At 46.1% G+C, this 27,153-nt stretch overlaps 1 protein-coding gene across 3 annotated transcripts in view; it reads left to right on the top strand.

Annotated features, from left to right (window-relative positions):
* Positions 1 to 27,153, top strand: part of LOC106590611 (semaphorin-5A) — a 350,252-nt gene that overhangs the window by 231,148 nt on the left and 91,951 nt on the right. For all 3 annotated transcript variants that reach the window (XR_006762699.1, XM_045710702.1, XM_045710701.1), the window contains exons 11-14: positions 3,891 to 4,098; positions 8,649 to 8,766; positions 18,375 to 18,556; positions 19,589 to 19,732. Coding sequence is in view for 2 of the 3 variants with exons in the window: in XM_045710702.1 (XP_045566658.1) it covers positions 3,891 to 4,098; positions 8,649 to 8,766; positions 18,375 to 18,556; positions 19,589 to 19,732 (652 nt within the window). In the remaining variant the exon portion in view is untranslated. The remainder of the gene's footprint in view (positions 1 to 3,890; positions 4,099 to 8,648; positions 8,767 to 18,374; positions 18,557 to 19,588; positions 19,733 to 27,153) is intronic.

The raw sequence follows: 27,153 nt of genomic DNA, 5'->3' as shown, positions 1-27,153 counted from the left end.
ATATGAGTTCTGTTATACTCACAGACATTATTTTAACAGTTTTGGTAACTTTAGAGTGTTTTCTATCCAAATCAAATCTTATATGCATATTCTAGCTTCTGGGCCTGAGTAACAGGCAGTATACCCTGGGCACGCTTTTCATCCAAACTTCCCAATGCTGCCCCCTACCCCTAAAGAGTTTAAACTGCTAGTTCACACAACCATGCTCTGTCTCATACTGCCATGCTCTGTCTCATACAGCCATGCTCTGTCTCATACTGCCATGCTCTGTCTCATACTGCCATGCTCTGTCTCATACTGCCATGCTCTGTCTCATACAGCCATGCTCTGTCTCATACAGCCATGCTCTGTCTCATACTGCCATGCTCTGTCTCATACTGCCATGCTCTGTCTCATGCAGCCATGCTCTGTCTCATACTGCCATGCTCTGTCTCATACTGCCATGCTCTGTCTCATACTGCCATGCTCTGTCTCATACTGCCATGCTCTGTCTCATACAGCCATGCTCTGTCTCATACAGCCATGCTCTGTCTCATACTGCCATGCTCTTTCTCATACAGCCATGCTCTGTCTCATACTGCCATGCTCTGTCTCATACAGCCATGCTCTGTCTCATGCAGCCATGCTCTGTCTCATACTGCCATGCTCTGTCTCACACAACCATGCTCTGTCTCATACAGCCATGCTCTGTCTCATACTGCCATGCTCTGTCTCATACAGCCATGCTCTGTCTCATGCAGCCATGCTCTGTCTCATACAGCCATGCTCTGTCTCACACAGCCATGCTCTGTCTCATACTGCCATGCTCTGTCTCATACTGCCATGCTCTGTCTCATAGAGCCATGCTCTGTCTCATACTGCCATGCTCTGTCTCACACAGCCATGCTCTGTCTCATACTGCCATGCTCTGTCTCATACAGCCATGCTCTGTCTCATACAGCCATGCTCTGTCTCATACTGCCATGCTCTGTCTCATAGAGCCATGCTCTGTCTCATAATGCCATGCTCTTTCTCATACAACCATGCTCTGTCTCATACTGCCATGCTCTGTCTCATAATGCCATGCTCTGTCTCATAGAGCCATGCTCTGTCTCATAATGCCATGCTCTGTCTCATAATGCCATGCTCTTTCTCATACTGCCATATTCTGTCTCATAGAGCCATGCTCTCTCATTCTGTATCTTTGTTATTTCTAGATCCCCCTTTCCACCTGTTCTGCATCACTAGCCTTGTGGACTTTCTGTCTGACTCATCTGTTTGTGTGTGTGTGTGTGTGTGTGTGTGTGTGTGTGTGTGTGTGTGTGTGTGTGTGTGTGTGTGTGTGTGTGTGTGTGTGTGTGTGTGTGTGTGTGTGTGTGTGTGTGTGTGTGTGTGTGTGTGTGTGTGCCTGTGTGTGTGCCTGTATGCGTGCCTCTGTGCGTGCATTTGTGTGGATTTGTGTTTATACATGCGGGAGTGTGTCTGTGTGATCAAAGTGGCTTTAGCATGAGAGCGGTCAGTTCACGGAGCAGAGGAGTTTCTGGATGCTAACCAGACGCTAATGAAAACATCTGAACCAGTGCCAGGGCCATTTGCAACGGCTAGCACACATAGCTAATCATCTATTAACGATATAGTGCACTGCACTGATTGGGGCAATTCTCTGGTAGTTTTACTAGGAGGCCAAACTGCTAGGTAGTGTATTCACCCTGGTCACTATGATATCAGGGTGAGTGTAGTACAGTGTTTTTCCAACCTTTTGACATTGTGAACCACACAAAGCCTCTTTAATTTTAGCCATGAACTAGCCATGAACTAGCCAGGAACTAGCCAGGAACTATAATAGAACTGGCCGGGAACTAGACAGGAACTATAATAGAACTGACCAGGAACTAGCCATGAACTAGCCAGGAACTATAATAGAACTGACCAGGAACTAGCCAGGAACTATAATAGAACTGACCAGGAACTAGCCAGGAACTATAATAGAACTGGCCGGGAACTAGCCAGGAACTATAATAGAACTGGCCGGGAACTAGCCAGGAACTATAATAGAACTGACCAGGAACTAGCCAGGAACTATAATAGAACTGACCAGGAACTAGCCAGGAACTATAATAGAACTGACCAGGAACTAGCCGGGAACTATAATAGAACTGGCCATGAACTAGCCATGAACTAGCCAGGAACTATAATAGAACTGACCAGGAACTATAATAGAACTGGCCAGGAACTAGCCATGAACTAGCCAGGAACTATAATTGAACTGACCAGGAACTATAATAGAACTGGCCAGGAACTAGCCATGAACTATCCAGGAACTATAATAGAACTGACCAGGAACTAGCCAGGAACTATAATAGAACTGGCCAGGAACTAGCCAGGAACTATAATAGAACTGGCCGGGCACTAGCCAGGAACTATAATAGAACTGACCCGGAACTAGCCAGGAACTATAATAGAACTGACCATGAACTAGCCATGAACTAGCCAGGAACTATAATAGAACTGACCAGGAACTAGCCAGGAACTATAATAGAACTGACCAGGAACTAGCCAGGAACTAGCCAGGAACTATAATAGAACTGGCCGGGAACTAGCCAGGAACTATAATAGAACTGACCAGGAACTAGCCAGGAACTATAATAGAACTGACCAGGAACTAGCCAGGAACTATAATAGAACTGGCCGGGAACTAGCCAGGAACTATAATAGAACTGGCCGGGAACTAGCCAGGAACTATAATAGAACTGGCCGGGAACTAGCCAGGAACTATAATAGAACTGACCAGGAACTAGCCAGGAACTATAATAGAACTGACCAGGAACTAGCCAGGAACTATACTAGAACTGGCCGGGAACACTAATACTGTTGTAACATGTGGAACCAAAGTATTGCCCACATTTATTTGCCTGTAGCTTTTAGTCAAGTCTTATCAATTTATTTTATTTCGTATTATTTTACCCCTTTTTCTCCCCAATTTCATGGTATCCAATTGGTAGTTACAGTCTTGTCCCATCGCTGCAACTCCCACACTGACTCAGGAGAGGTGAAGGTCGAGAGCCTTGCGTCCTCCGAAACACATCCCAACAAAGCCACACTGCTTCTTGACACAATGCCCGCTTAACAAGGAAGGAACTATGTGTCGGAGAAAACACTGTGCACCTGGCAACCATGTCAGTGTGCACTGCCCCCAGCCCGCCACAGGAGTCACTAGTGCGCGATGGGACAAGAACATCCCTTCCGGCCAAACCCTCCCCTAATCCAGATGACGCTTGGCCAATTGCGCACTGCCCCATTGGTCTCCTGGTCGCGGCCAGCTCCGACAGAGCCTGGATTCAAACCAGGATCTCTAGTGGCACAGTTAGCACCGTGATGCAGTGACTTAGACCACTGAGACAGAGCCTGGATTCAAACCAGGATCTCTAGTGGCACAGCTAGTACTGCGATGCAGTGACTTAGACCACTGAGACAGAGCCTGGACTCGAACCAGGATCTCTAGTGGCACAGCTAGTACTGCGATGCAGTAGACCCCTATCCTGGTCTGGAATACATGGAATTGAAGAGAGACACTGTGGGATACAGATAGTCTCCATTACAGTATTGGTTTGCTGAGATCATCAGTAAATCAAGAATTTATCATGTCTGAAAAAACACTCCAGTTCAGATACTTTTCCAGAGAGAGTAAGATACTGGAAGCAGTTCATTGGGGATGTTGTTACTTTGCCAAAGATGGAGTCAATGGTGACTCTTCCTCTCCCTCATCCACTCCCTTTGAAGAAGAAAAATATTTGATTTATTCCATATTGATCCATAATATCCCTTTTTTTTTGTTTACCTCCTTCACCTCAATCTCCTCTTCCTCTTCCTCTCTGATGATGACATTTTCTCACTCTCTCCTCTCCATCCAGACTATGGCACCATCCGTAAGGTCCTGTCTCCTCTGAACCAGTCCATGGGCAGCTGTCTATTGGATGAGATTGAGTTGTTTCCGCCCAGGAGGAGACAGCCAATCAGAAGCCTCCTGATCCTGCACAGCAGCAGTGAACTGTATGTCGGGGTCAGGGACCAAGTCATCAAGATACCGCTGATGAGATGCGACTTTCACAAGACCAGAGAGTGAGTACACACACAGACAGGCGATGCAAAACCGTGTTAGCTTCAGATCTCAGGCAAGACCCAACCGCACACCAACACACACACACTAGTCCTACACAATTACAGGTAGTTACAGAGTTGGTTCAAGCAAATAACTTAAATTATATAGTGGACCTGGCATGATGCCAATGTAATGTAAAGTGTAGTTGTACCTTGTCCCCTCAGCTGCTGTGGCTGTTGTAGTGGGAGTGTGTTAGTGAGACGTATTGAATATCTGACAGAGAGAAAGCAGATCGTTCAGAGCACGGACCTGGATATGGAGCACACTGCCAAGGATAACAGTAGACCCATGCATGACTCACAGAGACAGGCTTGCATCCTAAATGGGACCCTATTACCTGTTTTGTTCACTACTTTTTGATAGGGCTCTGGTCAAAAGTAGTGCACACTATATGGAATAGGTTGCCATTTGGGACGCACTGCAATGCTTTACAGAGACAGAGTCACTGGAGCATGGAGACTATCAACTCCAATGAAGAGAGTAGGAAAAACAATAGTTCATCGTTTCATTAATATAGATGAAGAGACGTGCAGATTTCATCTCACAGAGAAATAAGTTATTCTCGGGGTTTAGATACATGGAGATACATGGTAACACCTGGGGCTGTAGGAGATACATGATAACACCTGGGGCTGTAGGAGATACATGGTAACACCTTAGGTTGTAGGAGATACATGGTAACACCTGGGGCTGTAGGAGATACATGATAACACCTTAGGCTGTAGGAGATACATGATAACACCTGGGGCTGTAGGAGATACATGATAACACCTTAGGTTGTAGGAGATACATGATAACACCTGGGGCTGTAGGAGATACATGGTAACACCTTAGGCTGTAGGAGATACATGAAAACACCTGGGGCTGTAGGAGATACATGATAACACCTTAGGTTGTAGGAGATACATGATAACACCTGGGGCTGTAGGAGATACATGATAACACCTTAGGTTGTAGGAGATACATGATAACACCTGGGGCTGTAGGAGATACATGGTAACACCTTAGGCTGTAGGAGATACATGAAAACACCTGGGGCTGTAGGAGATACATGATAACACCTGGGGCTGTAGGAGATACATGATAACACCTTAGGTTGTAGGAGATACATGATAACACCTGGGGCTGTAGGAGATACATGATAACACCTTAGGTTGTAGGAGATACATGATAACACCTGGGGCTGTAGGAGATACATGATAACACCTGGGGCTGTAGGAGATACATGATAACACCTGGGGCTGTAGGAGATACATGATAACACCTGGGGCTGTAGGAGATACATGATAACACCTGGGGCTGTAGGAGATACATGATAACACCTGGGGCTATAGGAGATACATGATAACACCTTAGGTTGTAGGAGATACATGATAACACCAGGGGCTATAGGAGATAGATGATAACACCTTAGGTTGTAGGAGATACATGATAACACCTGGGGCTGTAGGAGATACACGATAACACCTGGGGCTATAGGAAATAGATGATAACACCTTAGGTTGTAGGAGATACATGATAACACCTGGGGCTGTAGGAGATACATGATAACACCTGGGGCTGTAGGAGATACATGATAACACCTTAGGTTGTAGGAGATACATGATAACACCTGGGGCTGTAGGAGATACATGATAACACCTGGGGCTGTAGGAGATACATGATAACACCTTAGGTTGTAGGAGATACATGATAACACCTGGGGCTGTAGGAGATACATGATAACACCTGGGGCTGTAGGAGATACATGATAACACCTTAGGTTGTAGGAGATACATGGTAACACCTCGGGCTGTAGGAGATACACGATAACACCTGGGGCTGTAGGAGATACATGATAACACCTTAGGTTGTAGGAGATACATGATAACACCTGGGGCTGTAGGAGATAGATGATAACACCTTAGGCTGTAGGAGATACATGGTAACACCTGGGGCTGTAGGAGATACACGATAACACCTGGGGCTGTAGGAGATATATGATAACACCTTAGGTTGTAGGAGATACATGATAACACCTGGGGCTATAGGAGATAGATGAAAACACCTGGGGCTGTAGGAGATACATGATAACACCTGGGGCTGTAGGAGATACATGAAAACACCTGGGGCTGTAGGAGATACATGATAACACCTGGGGCTGTAGGAGATACATGAAAACACCTGGGGCTGTAGGAGATACATGATAACACCTGGGGCTGTAGGAGATACATGAAAACACCTGGGGCTGTAGGAGATACATGATAACACCTGGGGCTGTAGGAGATACATGATAACACCTGGGGCTGTAGGAGATACATAATAACACCTGGGGCTGTAGGAGATACATGAAAACACCTGGGGCTGTAGGAGATAAGAGATCAGAGATCAGTCTGTGTTGTGAATCAGAGATCAGTCTGTGTTGTGTATCAGAGATCAGTCTGTGTTGTTTTTCAGAGATCAGTCTAGCTGGTGTCTCAGAGATCAGTCTGTGTTGTGTGTGTCTTGACACTGCTCTCTTTTTGGCATTACAGAAAGAGACATCAGGTATTTTATGGTGCTCTAAACCTCCCAAACACAGACCTGAAAAAGCTGCTATTTGTCTGGTCCCATGACAAATCTGTATTGTGAAAATAGTTTGTGTTACAGCAGAAAATATGCAGACATTCAAATACATGCTTCGGGTATTTTCACTGAACAAGGCCTAACATAGAGAGAAATCTGAATAATTGGCCTATAAAGTTTCCTGATCAGAACATGACTCTTTAACAAGCTTTTCACAATTGATGATGTCTCATTGTACTATATCTTTCCTCTTTCCTCCTCTCACCTCCTCTCTCCTCCTCTCACCTCCTTTCTCCATATCTCTCCTCGTCTCTCCTCGTCTCTCCTCCTCTATCCTCCTCTCACCTCCTCTCTCCTCCTCTCACCTCCTCTCTCCATATCTCTCCTCATCTCTCCTCCTCTTTCCTCTTCTCACCTCCTCTCTCCTCCTCTCACCTTCTCTCTCCTCCTCTCACCTCCTCTCACCTCCTCTCTCCTCCTCTCACCTCCTCTCTCCTCCTCTCTCCTCCTCTACTTCTCTCTCCTCCTCTCACCTCCTCTCACCTCCTCTCACCTCCTCTCTACTTCTCTCTCCTCCTCTCTCCTCCTCTCTCCTCCTCTCTCCTCCTCTCTCCTCCTCTCTCCTCCTCTCTCCTCCTCTCACCTCCTCTATCCTCCTCTCTCCTTCTGTTTCCTCCTCTCTCCTCCTCTCTCCTGTCTCATTCTCTCTCTTTCTCTCTACTTCTGTCTCCTCCTCTCTCCTTCTGTATCCTTCTCTCTCCTTCTGTCTCTCCTCTCTCCTTCTGTCTCCTTCTGTCTCCTTCTCTCTCCTTCTCTCTCCTTCTCTCCTTCTGTCTCCTTCTCTCTCCTCCTTCTGTCTCATCCTATCTCCTTCTCTCTCCTTCTCTCTACTTCTGGCTCCTCCTCTCTCCTTCTGTAACCTTCTCTCTCCTTCTCTCTTCTCTCTCCTTCTGTCTCCTTCTGTCTCCTCTCTCTCCTCCTTGTCTCATTCTCTCTCCTTCTCTCTCCTTCTCGCTACTTCTGGCTCCTCCTCTCTCCTTCTGTAACCTTCTCTCTCCTTCTCTCTTCTCTCTCCTTCTGTCTCCTTCTGTCTCCTCCTCTCTCCTTGTCTCTTTCTCTCTCCTTCTCTCTCCTTCTGTCTCCTCCTCTCTCCTTCTGTCTCTTTCTCTCTCCTTCTCTCTCCTTGTCTCTTTCTCTCTCCTCTCTCCTTCTCTCTCCTCCTCTCTCCTTCTGTCTCCTTCTCTCTCCTCCTTCTGTCTCCTCCTCTCTCCTTCTCTCCTTCTGTCTCCTCCTCTCTCCTTGTCTCTTTCTCTCTCCTTCTCTCTCCTTCTGTCTCCTCCTCTCTCCTTCTGTCTCCTGCTCTCTCCTCTCTCCTCCTCTCTCCTTCTGGCTCCTTCTCACTCCTTCTGTCTCATTCTCTTCTCTCTCCTCTCTCCTTCTGTCTCTTTCTCTCTCCTTCTCTCTACTTTTGTCTCCTCTCTCCTTCTGTCTCCCCTCTCCTTCTCTCTCCTTCTGTCTCATTCTCTCCTCTCTCCTCCTCTCTCCTTCTGTTTCCTCCTCTCTCCTCCTCTCTCCTTCTGTCTCTTTCTCTCTCCTTCTGTCTCCTCCTCTCTCCTTCTGTCTCCTCCTCTCTCCTTCTGGCTCCTTCTCACTCCTTCTGTCTCATTCTCTTCTCTCTCCTCTCTCCTTCTGTCTCTTTCTCTCTCCTTCTGTCTCCTCTCTCCTTCTGTCTCCTCCTCTCTCCTTCTGGCTCCTTCTCTCTCCTTCTGTCTCATTCTCTCCTCTCTCCTCCTCTCTCCTTCTGTTTCCTCCTCTCTCCTCCTCTCTCCTTCTGTCTCTTTCTCTCTCCTTCTGTCTCCTCTCTCCTTCTGTCTCCTCCTCTCTCCTTCTGCCTCCTTCTCGCTCCTTCTCTCTCATTATTTAATATATTAATCAATCAATCACTATTCTCTCTCCACTCTGTCAGGGGGTGTGTGGGGGCGAGGGACCCCTACTGTGGCTGGGACCTGGTGTTAAGGAAGTGTACCACCCTGGAGGAAAGCGTCAGCATGAGCCAATGGGAACAGAGCATCACTAAATGCCCTGTGAGTACCCAGAATGCACTATACCAAACACACACACACACACACACACACACACACACACACACACACACACACACACACACACACACACACACACACACACACACACACACACAATCACCCTCTGGGAAATGCATTTTCTCCCCAGCAATTCCTGTTGAAATGAATAGGGGTGCTTACTCAATCAATCTCCACTGTCTTCGTGATCATTACCTCATTCTCAGCAGTCTGCCCGTTCATTCTTCCACCTCCCAATTGGGGGGATTGATTTCACTGCGACACTGCTAAATGAAAGGGTAATTGTCGTGTGCCTGACAGACATCCATTCTGAGGCAGTGACCATTGGCAGTATTGAGTGCTGCCCTAGTCTTGTATGTGGTTCCATGTTCAACAGTATCTGTTGGCAAACACACACACGCATGCACTCACTCACACACACACTCACTCACATGCACAAACACACCAAACCATTACTCACATAGTGTCTTTGAAGTTCATCGTCAGACCTAAGTGGTACACTCTACTGGTCAGAGAGCACTGGCTGTCTCCGTCTGATGACATCATAGTCAGCTAAAAGACAGTGTAAACACAGACACTATTACAGGTATCCTTGCCTGTTCTCTGGCCCTGCTTCCTTCCTTTTGATGACTGCCAAAGACAACAGCTTATGTAACCTTTATTTATCCAGGTAAATAATTGAGAATGAGAACAAATTCTATTTTACAATAACTTCCTGTTTGCCAGCGTAACAATGGATTCCTGTGTTGCCCAGACAAACTGTGAGTCATTTGGTTATTGTTGTAGGACTTCCATAGACATACTGACCACTGGCAGTCCTACTTCCCCACTTCAATAGAGTCAGATTCACTTTTGGATACCATTTTTATGTCTGTGTCCAGTATGAAGGAAGTTAGAGGTCGTTTTGTGAGTCAATGCTAACTAGCGTTAGCGCAATGACTGGACGTGTATGGGTATCTACTAGCATGCTAGCAAATACCAATAAACTTCAAGTCATTGCGCTAAGACTAGTTACCAATTGCGCAAGTGCTAGATAGCAACTTCCTTCAAACTGCTCGCAGAGACATAAACATGTTATCCACAAATGAATCTGACTCTGGGGAAGTAGATAAAATCCTGAAGTATCGCTTTAACTGTTAAAAGAGAAAAGACAGGAATATTGGGGATAAAAATTACTATGAACTCAATGGTGCTTTTGTGATGTTACTGCACATACTGTAGATGTATTCACATTACTCTAATAGGCTTTTGTGATTTGAACTAAGTTTATATTTGACATGTTTTTGTGGTTAAGGTTTGGATAGGGAGCGGTTCCTGGGTGTAATGTGTAATGAGTGGGTTGACAGGAGACAGCTTTACCAACCTATTCGCAATACCAGCTGGTGCTTGGGACCGGACTCCCTGTTGAAATAAACAATAGGGAAGAACTGAGTTTTTGTTTTTGTTCAAGTTTGAACTAAAGTAAAAATAAATATTAGTCACGATGTTCACCGAATGTCTTTTTTAGGCAATGAAACTGAACCTGAAATAGAATGAAGGCATCCTATTCACCTTATGTTTTTAACATTTCAAACTGAACCTGAAATAGAATGGAAGCATCCTATTCACCTTATGTTTTTAACATTTCAAACTGAACCTGAAATAGAATGGAAGCATCCTATTCACCTTATGTTTTTAACATTTCAAACTGAACCTGAAATAGAATGGAAGCATCCTATTCATCTTGTGTTTTTAACATTTCAAACTGAACCTGAAATAGAATGGAAGCATCATATTCACCTTATGTTTTTAACATTTCAAATTGAACCTGAAATAGAATGAATGAAGGCATCCCATTCCTTCCCACTATACAGCATATTGATTTCAAACCCAAGAATGAAACAATTACCTATTGAGAAATGATAGAGAAAACAGAGAAGTCTGCTGATGCAATTCCACTGAAACCGTGAAATAATAAATTATTCTTGCTGTGATGTTTCCTAGATTATATGATATACAAAACACGTTTCTTCCCACCACAAACGATTGCTTTATCTGGATCTCGCCTCAGCAGCAAAATATAATTATTTTGTCCATCCATCTATTCTAGCCTTTCATCTCATTAGCATCTATTCTAGCCTTTCATCTCATTAGCATCTATTCTAGCCTTTCATCACATTAGCATCTATTCTAGCCTTTCATCCCATTACCATCTATTCTAGCCTTTCATCTCATTACCATCTATTCTAGCCTTTCATCTCATTAGCATCTATTCTAGCCTTTCATCTCATTACCATCTATTCTAGCCTTTCATCTCATTAGCATCTATTCTAGCCTTTCATCACATTAGCATCTATTCTAGCCTTTCATCACATTACCATCTATTCTAGCCTTTCATCTCATTACCATCTATTCTAGCCTTTCATCACATTAGCATCTATTCTAGCCTTTCATCTCATTACCATCTATTCTAGCCTTTCATCACATTAGCATCTATTCTAGCCTTTCATCTCATTACCATCTATTCTAGCCTTTCATCTCATTAGCATCTATTCTAGCTTTTCATTTCATTACCATCTATTCTAGCCTTTCATCACATTTCCATCTATTCTAGCCTTTCATCTCATTAGCATCTATTCTAGCCTTTCATCTCATTACCATCTATTCTAGCCTTTCATTTCATTAGCATATATTCTAGCCTTTCATCTCATTAGCATCTATTTTAGCCTTTCATCTCATTACCAGAAATTACACGCTTCTTTATCTGTCTCCCTCCCCTCACTCTCTCTCTTCTACTCTCTGGTCTCTCTCTTTGCTCCCCGTCTCTTTTTTCTTTCTCTCGCTCTCTCTCTCTCTGTCTTCCTCTCTCTTTCTCTGCTCCCCTCCTCTCTCTCTCTTTCTCTCTCTTTCTCTCTCTCTCTCTCTCTCTCTCTCTCTTTCGCTTCCTCTCTCTGCTCTTTCTCTCTTCCTCCCTCTCTCTTCCTCCCTCTCTCTCTTTTGCTCTCTCTCTCTCTCGCTTCCTCTCTGTTCTTTCCCTCTCTGTTCTCTCTCTCTGCATCTTCTCTCTCCATTCATTAGAATGTGCTTCTCTCATAGTAAGGTCTTCCCATTTAGACTGTTGACTGGGTTCAATTACCAATAATAGAAGGGCATATTTTATTTCAGTTCCCACCAAAGCAGTAACATACCAAGCCTCTTCACACAAAGATGTAACCATTACGTGGCTCATATCACCTGTGGTGTTGATTCACACATCATTGGTTTCCATACTTAGCCCGTATGGCTAACACATTGCTATCAAAACAATGCACCGTTTTCTGTTTTATACAAATGGACATGCTCACCTGCGTATATATGAGTAAATATGTATGTGAATAATTTCATTAATTTCCGTTGTGTTTTACTAAGCTGTACTATGTGTTTGATCCCTTGTTAATTATAATTTAAAAAATCATACTCTCTTTTAATTCATATATTGCCTCCTTTGGATACATCTCAGAGTTTCTCTCTCTCTCTCTCTCTCTCTCTCTCTCTCTCTCTCTCTCTCTCTCTCTCTCTCTCTCTCTCTCTCTCTCTCTCTCTCTCTCTCTCTCTCTCTCTCTCTCTCTCTCTCTCTATATATATATATATATTTCCATATCTCCATATCTCTATCTCTATATCTCTACATTTACATTTACATTTACGTCATTTAGCAGATGTTCTTATCCAGAGTGACTTACAAATTGGTGCATTCACCTTATGATATCCAGTGGAACAACCACTTTACAATTGTACATCTATATCTTTTTTGGGGGGGATATCTCCATATATCTATATATCTCTCTATCTCTAGATTTCCATATCTCCATATATCTATCTCTATATCTATATCTCTATATCTGTAACGGATTGGCAGTCGTGGTGAAGGAATGAGGCACAGGAAGCAGCGAGTACAGGGTAGTGGCGTATTTAATGTACACTCACTCATCAAACAAAATATTCCCAAACACAGGGGAGAAAGTACACACGGCGTAAAATAGCGCTGACACGAACATGAACCGTCACAATAGAAATAATCCCGCACAACACGGAAGCGGACCAGCTAACATAAATAGCCCCGCTAATTAACCAAACTAAACACAGGTGCACAAAACCAAAAAGGGAAAACCAAAAAGGGAATCAGTGGTAGCTAATAGGCCGGTGACGACGACCGCCGAGCGCCACCCGAGCAGGAGGAGGCGCCACCATCGGTGGGAATCGTGACAGTACCCCCCTCCTGACGCGCGGCTCCCGCAGCGCGCCGACACCGGCCTCGAGGACGACCCGGAGGGCGATCCGGACGGAGGCGATGGAAATCCTTCAACATGGATGGGTCCAAGACGTCCTCCGCCGGCACCCAGCACCTCTCCTCCGGGCCATCCCCTCCCAGTCCACGAGGTACTGCAGGCCCCTCGCCCGGCGTCTCGAGTCCAGAATGGCCCGTACGCTGTACGCCGGCGACCCCCCGATGTCCAGAGGGGGTGGAGGGACCTCCAGCACCTCACCTTCCTGCAGGGGACCAGCTACCACCGGCCTGAGGAGAGACACATGAAACGAGGGGTTAATACGGTAATAGGAAGGGAGTTGTAACCGATAACACACCTCGTTTATCCTCCTCAGGACTTTAAAGGGCCCCACACACTGCGGCCCCAGCTTCCGGCAGGGCACGCGGAGGGGCAGGTTCCGGGTCGAGAGCCAGACCCTGTCTCCCGGTGCGAACACGGGCGCCTCACTGCGGTGGCGGTCAGCACTCCTCTTCTGCCGCGCACTGGCCTCCTTTAGTGAGTCCTGGACGGCTCTCCAGGTCTCCTTGGAGTGCTGTACCCAGTCCTCCACCGCAGGAGCCTCGGTCTGACTCCGGTGCCATGGTGCCAGGACCGGCTGGTAACCCAAAACACACTGAAAGGGTGACATGTTAGTACAGGAGTGGCGAAGTGAGTTCTGGGCTAACTCAGCCCAGGGAATGTACCTCGCCCACTCCCCTGGCCGGTCCTGGCAATACGACCTCAGAAACCTGCCCACCTCCTGGTTCACCCTCTCCGCCTGCCCATTGCTCTCGGGGTGAAAACCGGAGGTCAAACTGACCGAGACCCCCAGCCGCTCCATAAACGCCCTCCAGACCCTGGATGTGAACTGGGAACCTCGATCAGAGACAATGTCCTCCGGCACCCCGTAGTGCCGGAAGACGTGGGTAAATAGGGCCTCCGCAGTCTGCAGGGCCGTAGGGAGACCGGGCAATGGGAGGAGACGGCAGGACTTAGAGAACCGATCCACAACCACCAGAATCGCAGTGTTCCCCTGAGAGGGGGGAAGATCTGTCAAGAAATCTATAGACAGGTGCGACCATGGCCGTTGTGGAACGGGGAGGGGCTGTAACTTCCCTCTCGGTAGATGCCTAGGAGCCTTACTCTGAGCGCACACCGAACAGGAAGAGACATAGGACCTCACGTCCTTAGCCAAGGTGGGCCACCAGTACTTCCCCCTGAGACTCCGCACTGTCCTCGCCACACCAGGATGACCCGCCGTAGGTAGCGTGTGCGCCCATCGAATCAAACGATCACGAACACCGAGCGGCACATACATGCGACCCACGGGAACCTGCGCAGGCGCAGGTTCCAACACTAATGCCCGCTCGATGTCCACGTCCACCTCCCATACCACCGGTGCCACCAGCCTAGACGCTGGAATGATGGGAGTTGGATCGATGGGCCGGTCCTCCGTGTCATAGAGACGGGACAGCGCGTCGGCTCTAGTGTTAAGGGAACCCGGTCTATAGGAGATAGTGAACCTAAACCGGGCGAAGAACATGGCCCACCTTGCCTGACGCGGATTCAGTCTCCTCGCTGCCCGGATGAACTCCAGGTTTCGGTGGTCGGTCCAGATGAGAAAGGGGTGTTTAGCCCCCTCAAGCCAGTGCCGCCACACCCTCAAAGCTTTTACCACCGCTAGCAACTCCCTGTCCCCCACATCATAGTTACGCTCCGCCGAACTGAGCTTCTTCGAAAAGAAAGCGCAGGGGCGGAGTTTCGATGGCGTACCCGAGCGCTGTGATAGCACGGCACCCACCCCAGCCTCGGATGCGTCCACCTCCACTATGAATGCTAGAGACGGGTCCGGGTGCGCCAACACAGGTGCGTCGGTGAACAGGGTCTTCAACTTCTTGAAGGCTCCCTCCGCCTCCGTCGACCATCGCAAACGCACCGGCCCCCCCTTCAGCAGTGAGGTAATGGGAGCCGCTACCTGGCCAAAACCCCGGATAAACCTCCGGTAGTAATTGGCAAAGCCTAAGAACCGCTGCACCTCCTTCACCGAGGTTGGAGTCGGCCAATTACGCACGGCCTTAACGCGGTCACACTCCATCACCACCCCCGTGGTGGAAATGCGATAACCCAGAAAGGAAACGGCTCGTTTGGAAAACACACATTTCTCAGCCTTAACGTATAGGTCATGCTCCAGCAGTCTACCAAGCACCTTGCACACCAGGGACACATGCGCGGAGCGGGTGGCGGAATATATCAGAATGTCATCGATATAGACAATCACGCCCTGCCCGTGCAGGTCCCTGAGAATCTCGTCAACAAAGGATTGAAAGACGGCTGGAGCATTTTTCAACCCATACGGCATGACGAGGTACTCATAATGGCCCGATGTGGTACTAAAGGCGGTTTTCCACTCGTCTCCCTTCTTGATACGCACCAGGTTATACGCGCTCCTGAGATCCAGTTTCGTGAAGAACTTTGCTCCGTGAAATGATTCCACTGCCGTAGCGATGAGAGGTAGTGGGTAACTAAACCCCACCGTGATAGCGTTTAGACCTCTGTAATCAATGCACGGACGCAGACCTCCCTCCTTTTTCTTCACAAAAAAGAAACTCGAAGAGGCGGGTGAGATGGAGGGCCGAATGTACCCCTGTCCCAGGGATTCAGTGACATATGTCTCCATAGCCGCTGTCTCCTCCTGTGACAAGGGGTACACGTGACTCTTGGGAAGCGCAGCGTTAACCTGGAGGTCTATCGCACAAACGCAGGCGAATCAATAAGGAAAAAACTAATGCGTTCCTTATGATTCCCCTGCGTTACCATGTCCAGTGGCACCGTAGACTCCCTGACTAGCCCTGACCCTAATGGTCGACTATCTAGGGAGTGCACGGGGAAGGGGGAATCTAACGGCACCCGCGGAATGCCCAGCTTAATGGCAAGTCCACGATCCATAGAGTTCCCAGCTGCGCCTGAATCGACTAGCGCCCTATGCTGGGAAGAGGGGAAAAAATTAGAAAACAAAACAGGTAAGAACACGTGACCAACAGGGGGTTCTGGGTGAATCTGGTGCTGACTCACCTGGGGTGACCGAGAAGTGTTCTGCCTGCCCTCTCGACTCCCCGACTGGATCCTCCGGCACCGGTCGGCCGTGTGTCCTCTCCAACCACAGCTGGTGCAGGAGGAGCCAGCTCCTCCGGTGCCCCTTGGCACGGCCCCCCCCACCTCCATAGGGGTAGGGGCAGGGGTGCACTGAGGTGGAATGGGCAGGACCCTCTCCGAACGCCCGCGGGCAGCCAGCAGATTGTCCAAACGAATGGACATGTCGATGAGCTCGTCCAGGGATAGAGCTGCATCTCGACAGACCAGCTCCCTGCGGACGTCCGCCCGGAGACTGCATCTATAGTGGTCTATGAGGGCCCTGTCGTTCCACCCCGCCCCAGCAGCCAAGGTCCTGAACTCCAACGCGAAGTCTTGAGCGCTCCTCGTCTCCTGCCTGACGTGGAACAGCCGTTCACCCGCCGCTCTTCCTTCCGGAGGGTGGTCGAACACGGCCCGAAAGTGGCGGGTGAACTCTGGATAATGGTCCCTCGCCGAGTCTGGGCCATTCCAGACCGCATTAGCCCACTCCAGAGCTCGGCCCGTCAGGCAGGAAACGAGGGCACTCACGCTCTCCTCTCCTGAGGGAGCAGGTCTGACGGTGGCCAGGTACAGCTCGAGCTGGAGCAGAAATCCCTGGCACCCAGCCGCCGCCCCATCATACTCCCTCGGGAGCGCCAAACGAAGCGCGCCTGAGCCAGACGTAGTGGGAGGAGGAGGTGGCTGTATCGGAGGAGCCGGAGGTGGAGAGAGGAGACCACTTCTATCCCATCTGTCCATCCTCTCCATCATCTGGTCCATCGCGCTTCCTATGCAGTGGAGGACCGTAGTGTGGTGGAGGACGCGTTCCTCCATCGAGGGGACAGGGGTGGCCGCTGCTCCTGCTGATTCCATGCCTTTTCGTGGTGCGGGATTCTGTAACGGATTGGCAGTCGTGGTGAAGGAATGAGGCACAGGAAGCAGCGAGTACAGGGTAGTGGCGTATTTAATGTACACTCACTCATCAAACAAAATATTCCCAAACACAGGGGAGAAAGTACACACGGCGTAAAATAGCGCCGACACGAACATGAACCGTCACAATAGAAATAATCCCGCACAACACGGAAGCGGACCAGCTAACATAAATAGCCCCGCTAATTAACCAAACTAAACACAGGTGCACAAAACCAAAAAGGGAAAACCAAAAAGGGAATCAGTGGTAGCTAATAGGCCGGTGACGACGACCGCCGAGCGCCACCCGAGCAGGAGGAGGCGCCACCGTCGGTGGGAATCGTGACAATATCTCTATCTCTATATCTCTATATTTCTATATCTCCATATATCTATATCTCCATATATCTATATCTCCATATATCTATATCTCTCTATCTATCTATATCTCTCTATCTATCTATCTATCTCTCTCTCTATCTCTCTATGTCTATATCTCTATATATCTATATCTCTCTATATCTCTATATCTCTCTATATCTATATCTCCGTATCTCCATGTTACTATATCTCTCTCTCTATATATCTATCTCTCTATCTCTATATCTATCTCTATATCTCTATATCTCCATATATTTCTATATATATCTCTATATCTCTATATCTCTCTATATCTATATCTCTATATATCTATATCTCTCCATCTCTATATCTCTATGTCTATATCTCTATATCTCCATATCTCTATATCTCCATATATCTATATCTCTCTCTATATATATCTATATCTCTATATCTCTCTATCTCTCTATCTCTATATCACTATCTATCTATCTATATCTCTATCTATCTATCTATCTATCTATCTATCTATCTATCTATCTATCTATCTATCTATCTATCTATCTATCTATCTATCTATCTATCTATCTATCTATCTCTGTATCTCTATATCTCTATATCTCTATATCTCTATATCTCTGTATCTCTGTATCTCTGTATCTCTGTATCTCTGTATCTCTGTATCTCTATATCTCTAATGATTACACTATCATGTATTACCCTTATGAATACCAGTTTTAGTCATCTTTCCTGATAATGCATATTTATCTCTCTCCCTAACTATTCCCGCCATCCTCCCCAAACTTCTCCCCCTATTCCAACTCCTTCCCTGTGTATTACCCATGGTGCATTAGATTTTAATCTCTCTCGTTCTCTCTGTCCCTATGTCCTTCTTTCTTTTCTGTTGACATCCACCCTAGTTTGAAGTATTTTCTCCCTCCTCTCCTGTGATCTCCCCAGGTGCGTAACGTGACGTTGGATGGAGGGTTTGGGCCATGGACAGGCTGGGGGGCCTGTAGCCATACTGATGGGGCCAGTGCTGGTTCCTGCCTGTGTAGGACCAGGCCTTGTGATAATCCCACACCCCAGTGTGGGGGTCAGTCCTGTCACGGACTCAGCGTGGAGGTCGCCAACTGCTCCAGGTATATAGTCTGTCTGTCTGTCTGTCTGTCTGTCTGTCTGTCTGTCTGTCTGTCTGTCTGTCTGTCTGTCTGTCTGTCTGTCTGTCTGTCTGTCTGTCTGTATTGTTCTGTCTGTCTGTCTGTCTGTCTGTCTGTATTGTTCTGTCTGTCTGTCTGTATTGTTCTGTCTGTCTGTCTGTCTGTCTGTCTGTCTGTCTGTCTGTCTGTCTGTCTGTCTGTCTGTCTGTCTGTCTGTCTGTCTGTCTGTATTGTTCTGTCTGTCTGTATTGTTCTGTCTGTCTGTTTAGTGTTCTTTCTTTCTTTCTTTCTTTATTTCTGTCTGTCTGTCTGTCTGTATTGTTCTGTCTGTCTGTTTAGTGTTCTGTCTGTCTGTCTGTCTGTCTGTCTGTCTGTCTGTCTGTCTGTCTGTCTGTCTGTCTGTTTAGTGTTCTGTCTGTCTGTCTGTCTGTCTGTCTGTCTGTCTGTCTGTCTGTCTGTCTGTCTGTCTGTCTGTCTGTCTGTCTGTCTGTCTGTCTGTATGTATTGTTCTGTCTGTCTGTTTAGTGTTCTGTCTGTCTGTTTAGTGTTCTGTCTGTCTGTCTGTATTGTTCTGTCTGTCTGTTTAGTGTTCTGTCTGTCTGTCTGTATGTATTGTTCTGTCTGTCTGTTTAGTGTTCTGTCTGTCTGTTTAGTGTTCTGTCTGTCTGTCTGTCTGTCTGTATTGTTCTGTCTGTCTGTTTAGTGTTCTGTCTGTCTGTCTGTATTGTTCTGTCTGTCTGTTTAGTGTTCTGTCTGTCTGTATTGTTCTGTCTGTCTGTTTAGTGTTCTGTCTGTCCGTCTGTCTGTCCGTCCATTGGTATATGTCAGTCATTCCATCTGCTCTCTGCTCACACAGACACTGAAAGCTTACAGTTCATGTTCAGGATAATACATGAAATGCAGTGTATATTTTATTGGATAGCAGAAACATTTACTGAATAGCAAGTGTTCTATCTTTATCTACACCTCTCACTCTGTGTGTGTGTAACCTTGTGTTCTGTGGTGTCTCCATAGGAATGGTGTGTGGAGCCCCTGGACTCTGTGGGTCCCCTGTAGCACCAGCTGTGGCATTGGCTTCCAGGTCCGACAGAGGTCCTGCAGCAACCCCACCCCGCGCCACGGAGGACGAGTGTGTGTGGGGCAGAACAGAGAGGAAAGGTACGGGACACACCCGTACTTGTACAAACAAGCACACACAGCTACACACACAGCCACGTACACACATACACACACAGCCACATCCCCGCACACATAGCCACATACACATACAGACAGCCACACTCACATTCACACAGGCCATAAATTCACACCAATTATCCAGAAACAATCCCCCTGCTGGTGTGAGTGTAACAGAAGTCTTGAGTCCTTCATCCATTAGCCAGTCACACATTGTAATGTGAAGCATGGGAAAATATGACTCTTCTTTCCTCATAATGGCTTCAGTCTGACTTCAGTCTGACAGTCAATTAAGAGAGAGAGAGGAATGTTTTTGAGCCACTATCTGGGCTCCACACAGACGAGGGAGGCTGCCCTCCTTGTAAAGCTCCAGCTCTGCTGCTTTGGTCTGGAATAATCACCCCCAACAAGATGTTGAGAAGGTTTCTAAGCAACCTGCAATGCCCTCTGAAAAAAATGAGATTTAGAAGGGGGAAAGAAGAAGGGAGAAGAAGAGAGAGAAAGGAGAGAGGGAGGTGAGTAGGAGAGAGGGAGGTGAGAAGGAGAGAATATGGAAGAGTGCAGGTTGTTTGAAATAAAACTTTTTTACCTGAAACTTTACAACAAAGTCAATAATACTATGAGAATAACTTCAGACAGATTCCTTAGCGTCTGGGTACTTTGTTACTGGGTATTTTGTATTTTAACCTTTACTAGGCAAGTCAGTTAAGAACAAATTCTTATTTGCAATGACGGCCTACACCGGCCAAACCCTAACCTGGACGACATCTGGGCCAATTGTGCTCCGCCCTGTGGGACTCCCAATCCTGGCCGGTTGTGATACAGCCTGGTTGGAACCAGGGTGTCTGCAGTGACGCCTCTAGCACTGAGATGCAGTGCCTTAGACCGCTGCACCACACGGGAGCCCACATAATGAAGCATTTCAATTAACTTGGCCATTCTTTATATGGGGTTCTAGCTTCTCTTGTTCTACCCGGGACATCACAGTGCTTCAATTAGCACTGACATGAGAGGTGTCGAAGCCCTTGAGCCCAACAATGGCAGGAGAGTCACACAGTCTACCTCAACCAAATGCAGAGGGCTTTGAAGCATCCTCCCGCTGTTCAGAGGTAATTAAAATACAGTACAATCTCTATGTAAAACATGTTAAGGCATGAAAAGAGTACAAAATGAAGTTCCTTATGGAAAATCAAGAGACACTTTTTGCTGACTGTTATAAAAATGGGAACATAAGCAACTTTATCTTCCGAAAGGTTGCTGGATCGAATCCCCGAGCTGATGGGATGAAGGTCTGTGGTTCTGCCCCTGAACAAGGCAGTTAACCCACTGTTCCTGGGCCTTCATTGTAAAATAAGAATTTCTTCTTAACTGACTTGCCTAGTTAAATAAAGGTTAAATAAAATAAATTCCACACAGACCATCCCCTGGCATAACACAGTGCTATATTAGCACACTACCCCTTTGTTGGGGGGGGGGGGAGGTGTTACCGATGGGAAGAAACTCAGGATACTAGACAACGAGGACTCTGAGTCAGGAAATGTGAATGTGTACAAATCTCAAACAGTAATGGTACAGGGCAACCCCAAACAGTTTCAGTTGGACTTTCACATAATCAAAGAGAGAGCTCAGCAGGATAAGCTCTCCGTTGAGAAAGATACCCCCACCCCGAGCGGGTCAGACCAGACCTCTTCATTATACAACCCCACAGATGAGCAACCCCCAGTGGAAAGTCAACCTCCCAGCACAGAGTACCACCCCCTCATTGAAATGAAGGATAAATACACCCAGCTGGAGGTAAGGCAGGTGGAGCTGGAACAGAAGGTAAACACACTCGTCAGCACAACAAAATCCGTCAGCTCAACAACACCACCTCAACCAGATCCGGAGAGCTGGAGGTGGAGAGAGGCATATCTGCACTCTGGACTGTAGTGCGACAACATCAACAGGAGAAAGAGCAGGAGCAGAACAGAGCGCTAGAGGAGAGGATCAGACTGCTGGAGGAAAGGGTGAGGGGGATGGCATGTCACAGAGAACAACTCATTAGAGAGGTGGCCACCCCTACTGAGAAGCCAGCAGAACAGCAGAACCTCAGCTCCCGACTAAAGTCTCGACACCACAGCAGAACAGACAAATGAAGAACCCCAAGCCCAGAATATTCCCCCCTCTCAGCATCCCCCCTGTCAGCCACCCTGATAGCCCTCCTGACGACCCCCCCACACCCACTGAGGACATACACAAGCCACAGATTGCACTCCATATGGACTCAAATGGGAAATATATGCAAGAAAATAAACTTTTTCTCAAACAGTGTATCTAAACTCTGGTGTCCAAACACCCAGTTTTCCCTAGACCTTCAGTCTGAGGACCAACTAGGTTCACCTAGCCACATAATAATACACACAGGCACAAACGACCTGAGATTACAGCAGGAACGGGTATCCACATTACTCAAAGGAGTGATTGAAAAAGATTATTCTACTTTCCCCAACACACAAGTGGTTATCTCCACCTTGCTACCCTGAAAAGACTTCCACCCTGCTACCTTACAGCGGGTAAAAGTATTTCCCTGGACTGAGCCTCAAAACCAAATGTTTACCTGGCCCACCACTCCACCCTGGAATTGAACAGTCTTTATGACCAGGTCCACCTCTAAAAGGCAGCAGTGCCCTCCTTTGCCCGGACCCTAAAGGACAACGCCCTCAAACTCAGCCCCAACACTTCACACAGGAGCAACAGATCAATAGACACTCCGCCCAGACCAGCAATACACTGTCCCAGACCGGTGGGACCTCAACATGGAAGTGACACATACGCCCAGGCCGTGAGCAGGCAAACAGGCCCAACCCCCACTCTTACACTATCCCAGGCCAATGGTATGTACCAGATACTCGAGCAGGCTCTGCTCACACTTACTGGCCTGAGGCCAGAACACACGACTAACAACATTGGACACTTTATGGGACACAAAGCCTTCACTATCTCATCCTGGAATATCCAAGGTCTGAGGTCATCTGCCTTTGGCCTAAAGAGCAGGAACCTGGACTTCATCAAAGAAATCGGAAATACAGACATTGTCATTCTACAAGAAACCTGGTATAGAGGAGATGGACCCACTGGTTGCCCTTTAGGTTACAGAGAGCTGGTAGTCCCATCCACCAAACGACCAAGTGTGAAACAGGGAAGAGACTCAGGGGTTATGCTAATTTGGTATAGAGCAGACCTAACCCACTCTATTAAATTAATCAAAACAGGAACATTTTACATTTGGCTAGAAATTCAAAAGGAAATTATCTTAACAGAGAAAAATGTCCTCCTGTGTGCTACCTATATCCCCCAATTAGAATCCCCATACTTGAATGAAGACAGCTTCTCCATCCTGGAGGGGGGCCCTGGGACATGTACTAGTCTGTGGCGACCTAAATGCCAGAATCTACCTGGAGGGGACATCATTCCCTCCCCCATATGACAACATAACCGACAAGAACGGGTCACAACTCCTGCAGCTCTGTCGCACACTGGGAATGTTCATAGTCAATGGAAGGCTTCAAGGGGACTACTATGGTAGGTACACCATCTCTTGGCAGTTGTACTGTAGACTACTTTATTACTGACCTCAACCCAGAACCTCTCAGAGCATTCTCAGTCTGACACCCCTATCAGATCACAGCAAAATCACAGTCTACTTGAACAGAGCAATACTCAGTCATGAGCCATCAAAGCCAAAGGAACTGAATAATATTAAGAAATGCTATGGATGGAAGGAATGTATTGTGGAAACCTACCAAAAAAACAATTAGGCAAAAACAAATTCAATCCCTTTTAGACAACTTCCTGGACAAAGCGTTCAACTGTAATAGGGTAAAATCTAAACAGTATATTTGACCTTTCAGCTTCCCTATCAAATCTAAAAATGACAAACAGAAAACCGAAGAAAATTAACAACATTGACAAATGGTTTGATGAAGAATGCAAAAACCTAAGAAATAAATTGAGAAACCTATCCAACCAAAAACAGAGACCCAGAAAACCTGAGTCCACGCCTTCACCATGGTGAATCACTAAAACAATACAGAAATACACTTCGGAAAAATAAGGAACAGCACGTCACAAATCAGCTCAATGTAACTGAAGAATCCATAGAATCTAACCACTTCTGGGAAAATTGGGAAACACTAAACAAACAACAACATAAAGAATTATCTATCCACAATGGAGATGTATGGGTAAACCACTTCTCCAATCTTTTTGTCCCTATAACAAAGAACAAAGAGCAAACAGCAAAAACATATACATGATCAAATACAAATCTTAGAATCAACTATTAAAGACTAGCAGAACCCATTTGATTCTCCAATTACATTGAATGAACTACAGGACAAAATATAAACCCTCCAACCCCAAAAGGCCTGTAAGGTGTTGATGGTATCCTCAATGAAATGATAAAATATACAGACCACAAATTCCAATTGGCTATACTAACACTCTAACAATTTCCTTAGCTCTGTCATAGTCCCCAATATTTGGAACTAAGGACTGATCACCCCAATCCACAAAAGTGGAGACAAATTTGACCCCAATAACTACCGTGGGATATGCATCAACAGCAACCTTGGGAAAATCCTCTACGTTATCATTTCCAGCAGACTCGTACATTTCCACAGTAAATGTACTGAGCATCAATGTACTGAGCAAATGTCAAATTGACAAATATAAACAAAGGCAAAGTCTTCTCATGCTTTGTTGATTTCTAAAACGCTCTTGACTCAATTTGGTATGAGGATCTGCTATAAAAATGGATGGAAAGTGGTGTTGGGGGAAAACATACAACATTATAAAATCCATGTACACAAATAACAAGTGTGTGGTTACAATAAACACAAACATTTCTTTCCACAAGGGGGTGCGGTGAGACAGGGATGCAGCTTAAGCCCCACCCTATTCAACATAATTATATATCATCGAATTGGGGAGGGCACGAGAACATTCTGCAGCACCCGGCCTCACTCTACTGGAATCTGAAGTCAAATATGTACTGTTTGCTGATGATCTGGTGCTTCTGTCCCAAACCAAGGAGGGCCTACAGCAGCACCTAGATCTTCTGCACAGATTCTGGCAGACCTGGGCCCTGACAGTAAATCTCAGTAAGACAAAAATAATGGTGTTCCAAAAAAAGGTCAAGTTGCCAGGACCACAAAAACAAATTCCATCGTGACACCGTTGCCCTAGAGCACACAAAAAACTATACATACCTCGGCCTAAACATCAGCGCCACAGGTAACTTCCACACAGCTGTGAACGATCTGAGAGACAAGGTAAGAAGGGCCTTCTATGCCATCAAAAGGAACATAACATTTGACATACAAATTAGGATCTGGCTAAAAATACTTGAATCAGTTATAGAACCCATTGCTCTTGATGGTTGTGAGGTCTGGGGTCCGCTCACCAACCAAGAATTCTTAAAATTGGACAATCTCCAAAAATGAGACTCTGCACACTGAATTCTGCAAAAATATCCTACACCAAATGATTCATGCAGAGCAGAATTAGGCCGATATCTGCTAATTACCGAATTCCAGAAAAAAGCTGTTCAATTCTACAACCACCTGCAGGGAAGCACTTCCCAAACCTTCCATAACAAAGCCATCACCTACAGAGAGATGAACCTGGAGAAGAGTCCCCTAAGCAACCTGGTCCTGGGGCTCTGTTCACAAACATAAACAGACCCCACATAGCCCCAGGACAGAAAAACAATTAGACCAAATCATGAGAAAACAAAAATATAATTACTTCACACATTGGAAAGAATTAACAAAAAAACTGAGCAAATTAGAATGCTCTTTGGCCCTAAACAGAGAGTACACAGTGGTAGAATACCTGACCACTGTGACTGACCCAAACTTAAGGAAAGCTTTGACTATGTACAGACTCAAGGAGCATGGCCTTGTTTTTGAGAGAGGCCGCCATAGGCAGACCTGGTTCTCAAGAGAAGACAGGCTATGTGCACACTGCCCACAAAATGAGGTGGAAACTGAGCTGCACTTTCTAACCTCCTGCCCAGTGTATGACCATATTAGAGACACATATTTCCCTCAGATTACACAGAGCCACAAAGAATTAGAAAACCAACCCAATTTTGATAAACTCCCATGTCTATTGGGTGAAATATCAGTGTGCCATCACAGTAGCAAGATTTGTGACCTGTTTCCACAAGAAAAGGGTAACCAGTGAAGAACAAACACCATTGTAAATACAACCCATATTTATGTTTATTTTTTCCCCTTTTGTACTTTAACTATTTGCACATCGTTATAACACTGCATGTAGACATAATATTTATTATGGAACTTTTGTGTAATGTTTTCCTTGAATTTTTTATTGTTTATTTCACTTTTGTTTATTATCTATTTCATTTCACTGTAAACACATGTTTCCCAAACCAATAAAGTCCCTTAAATTGAATTGAATAGAGAGAGATTTAGAGAGAGAGAGAGAGAATTTTGTGTATTGAGATCGGAGACCAATTTGACCGTAAAAGAAATTAAGTGAAAGTGTAAAAAAAAGGAGAAAGGTAAACAATTCAAGTTTCCATAGTAATCGAGAATCTGTTTTTACTGTAAAAAAATATATTGTGTAGATTTATCAATTGTTCAAGGGCCCTCCAGACTGCGACTTTCCCTGTTCCCCCAATGACTGTATATATGAATGGACAAAGCCATCAATTACGTGACACCATGTATTCCTACTTGAAGCTGGTGAATGCTGTCTCATGGAGGCACACAAGTGCGTTCTGAAAGTATTCAGAACAATTCACTTTTTCCACATTGTTTTACACTACAGCATTATTCAAAAAATTTTTAAATGTTCATCAAGCTACACACAATACCCCATAATGACAAAGTGAAATCAAGTTTTTAGAAATGTTTTCAAATTTATTAGAAATAAAAACACAGAAATAGCTTATTTACATAAGTATTCAGACCCTTTGCTATGAGACCCGAAATTGAGCTCAGGTGCATCCTGTTTCCATTGATCATCCTTGAGATGTTTCTACAACTTGATTGGAGTCACTTGTGATAAATTCAGTTAATTGGACATTATTTGGAAATGCACACACCTGTCTATATAAGGTCCCACAGTTGACAGTGCATGTCAGAGCACTGAGGTCGAAGGAATTGTCCGTAGAGCTCCGAGACAGTATTGTGTCGAAGCACAGATCTGGGGAAGGGGACCAAATATTTCTGCAGCATTGAAGGTCCCCAAGAACACAGTGGCCTCCATCATTCTTAAATGGAAGAAGTTTGGAACCACCAAGACTCTTCCAAAGGGCTGGCCGCCCAGCCAAACTGAACAATCGGGGGAAATGGCCCTTGGTCAGGGAAATGACCAAGAACCCGATGGTCACT

This window comes from Salmo salar, chromosome ssa29, assembly GCF_905237065.1.
Source record: "Salmo salar chromosome ssa29, Ssal_v3.1, whole genome shotgun sequence".
Taxonomy (NCBI): Eukaryota; Metazoa; Chordata; class Actinopteri; order Salmoniformes; family Salmonidae; genus Salmo; species Salmo salar.
The sequence above is the reverse complement of the archived record's forward strand: the minus strand, read 5'-3'. Positions and strand labels throughout refer to the sequence as shown.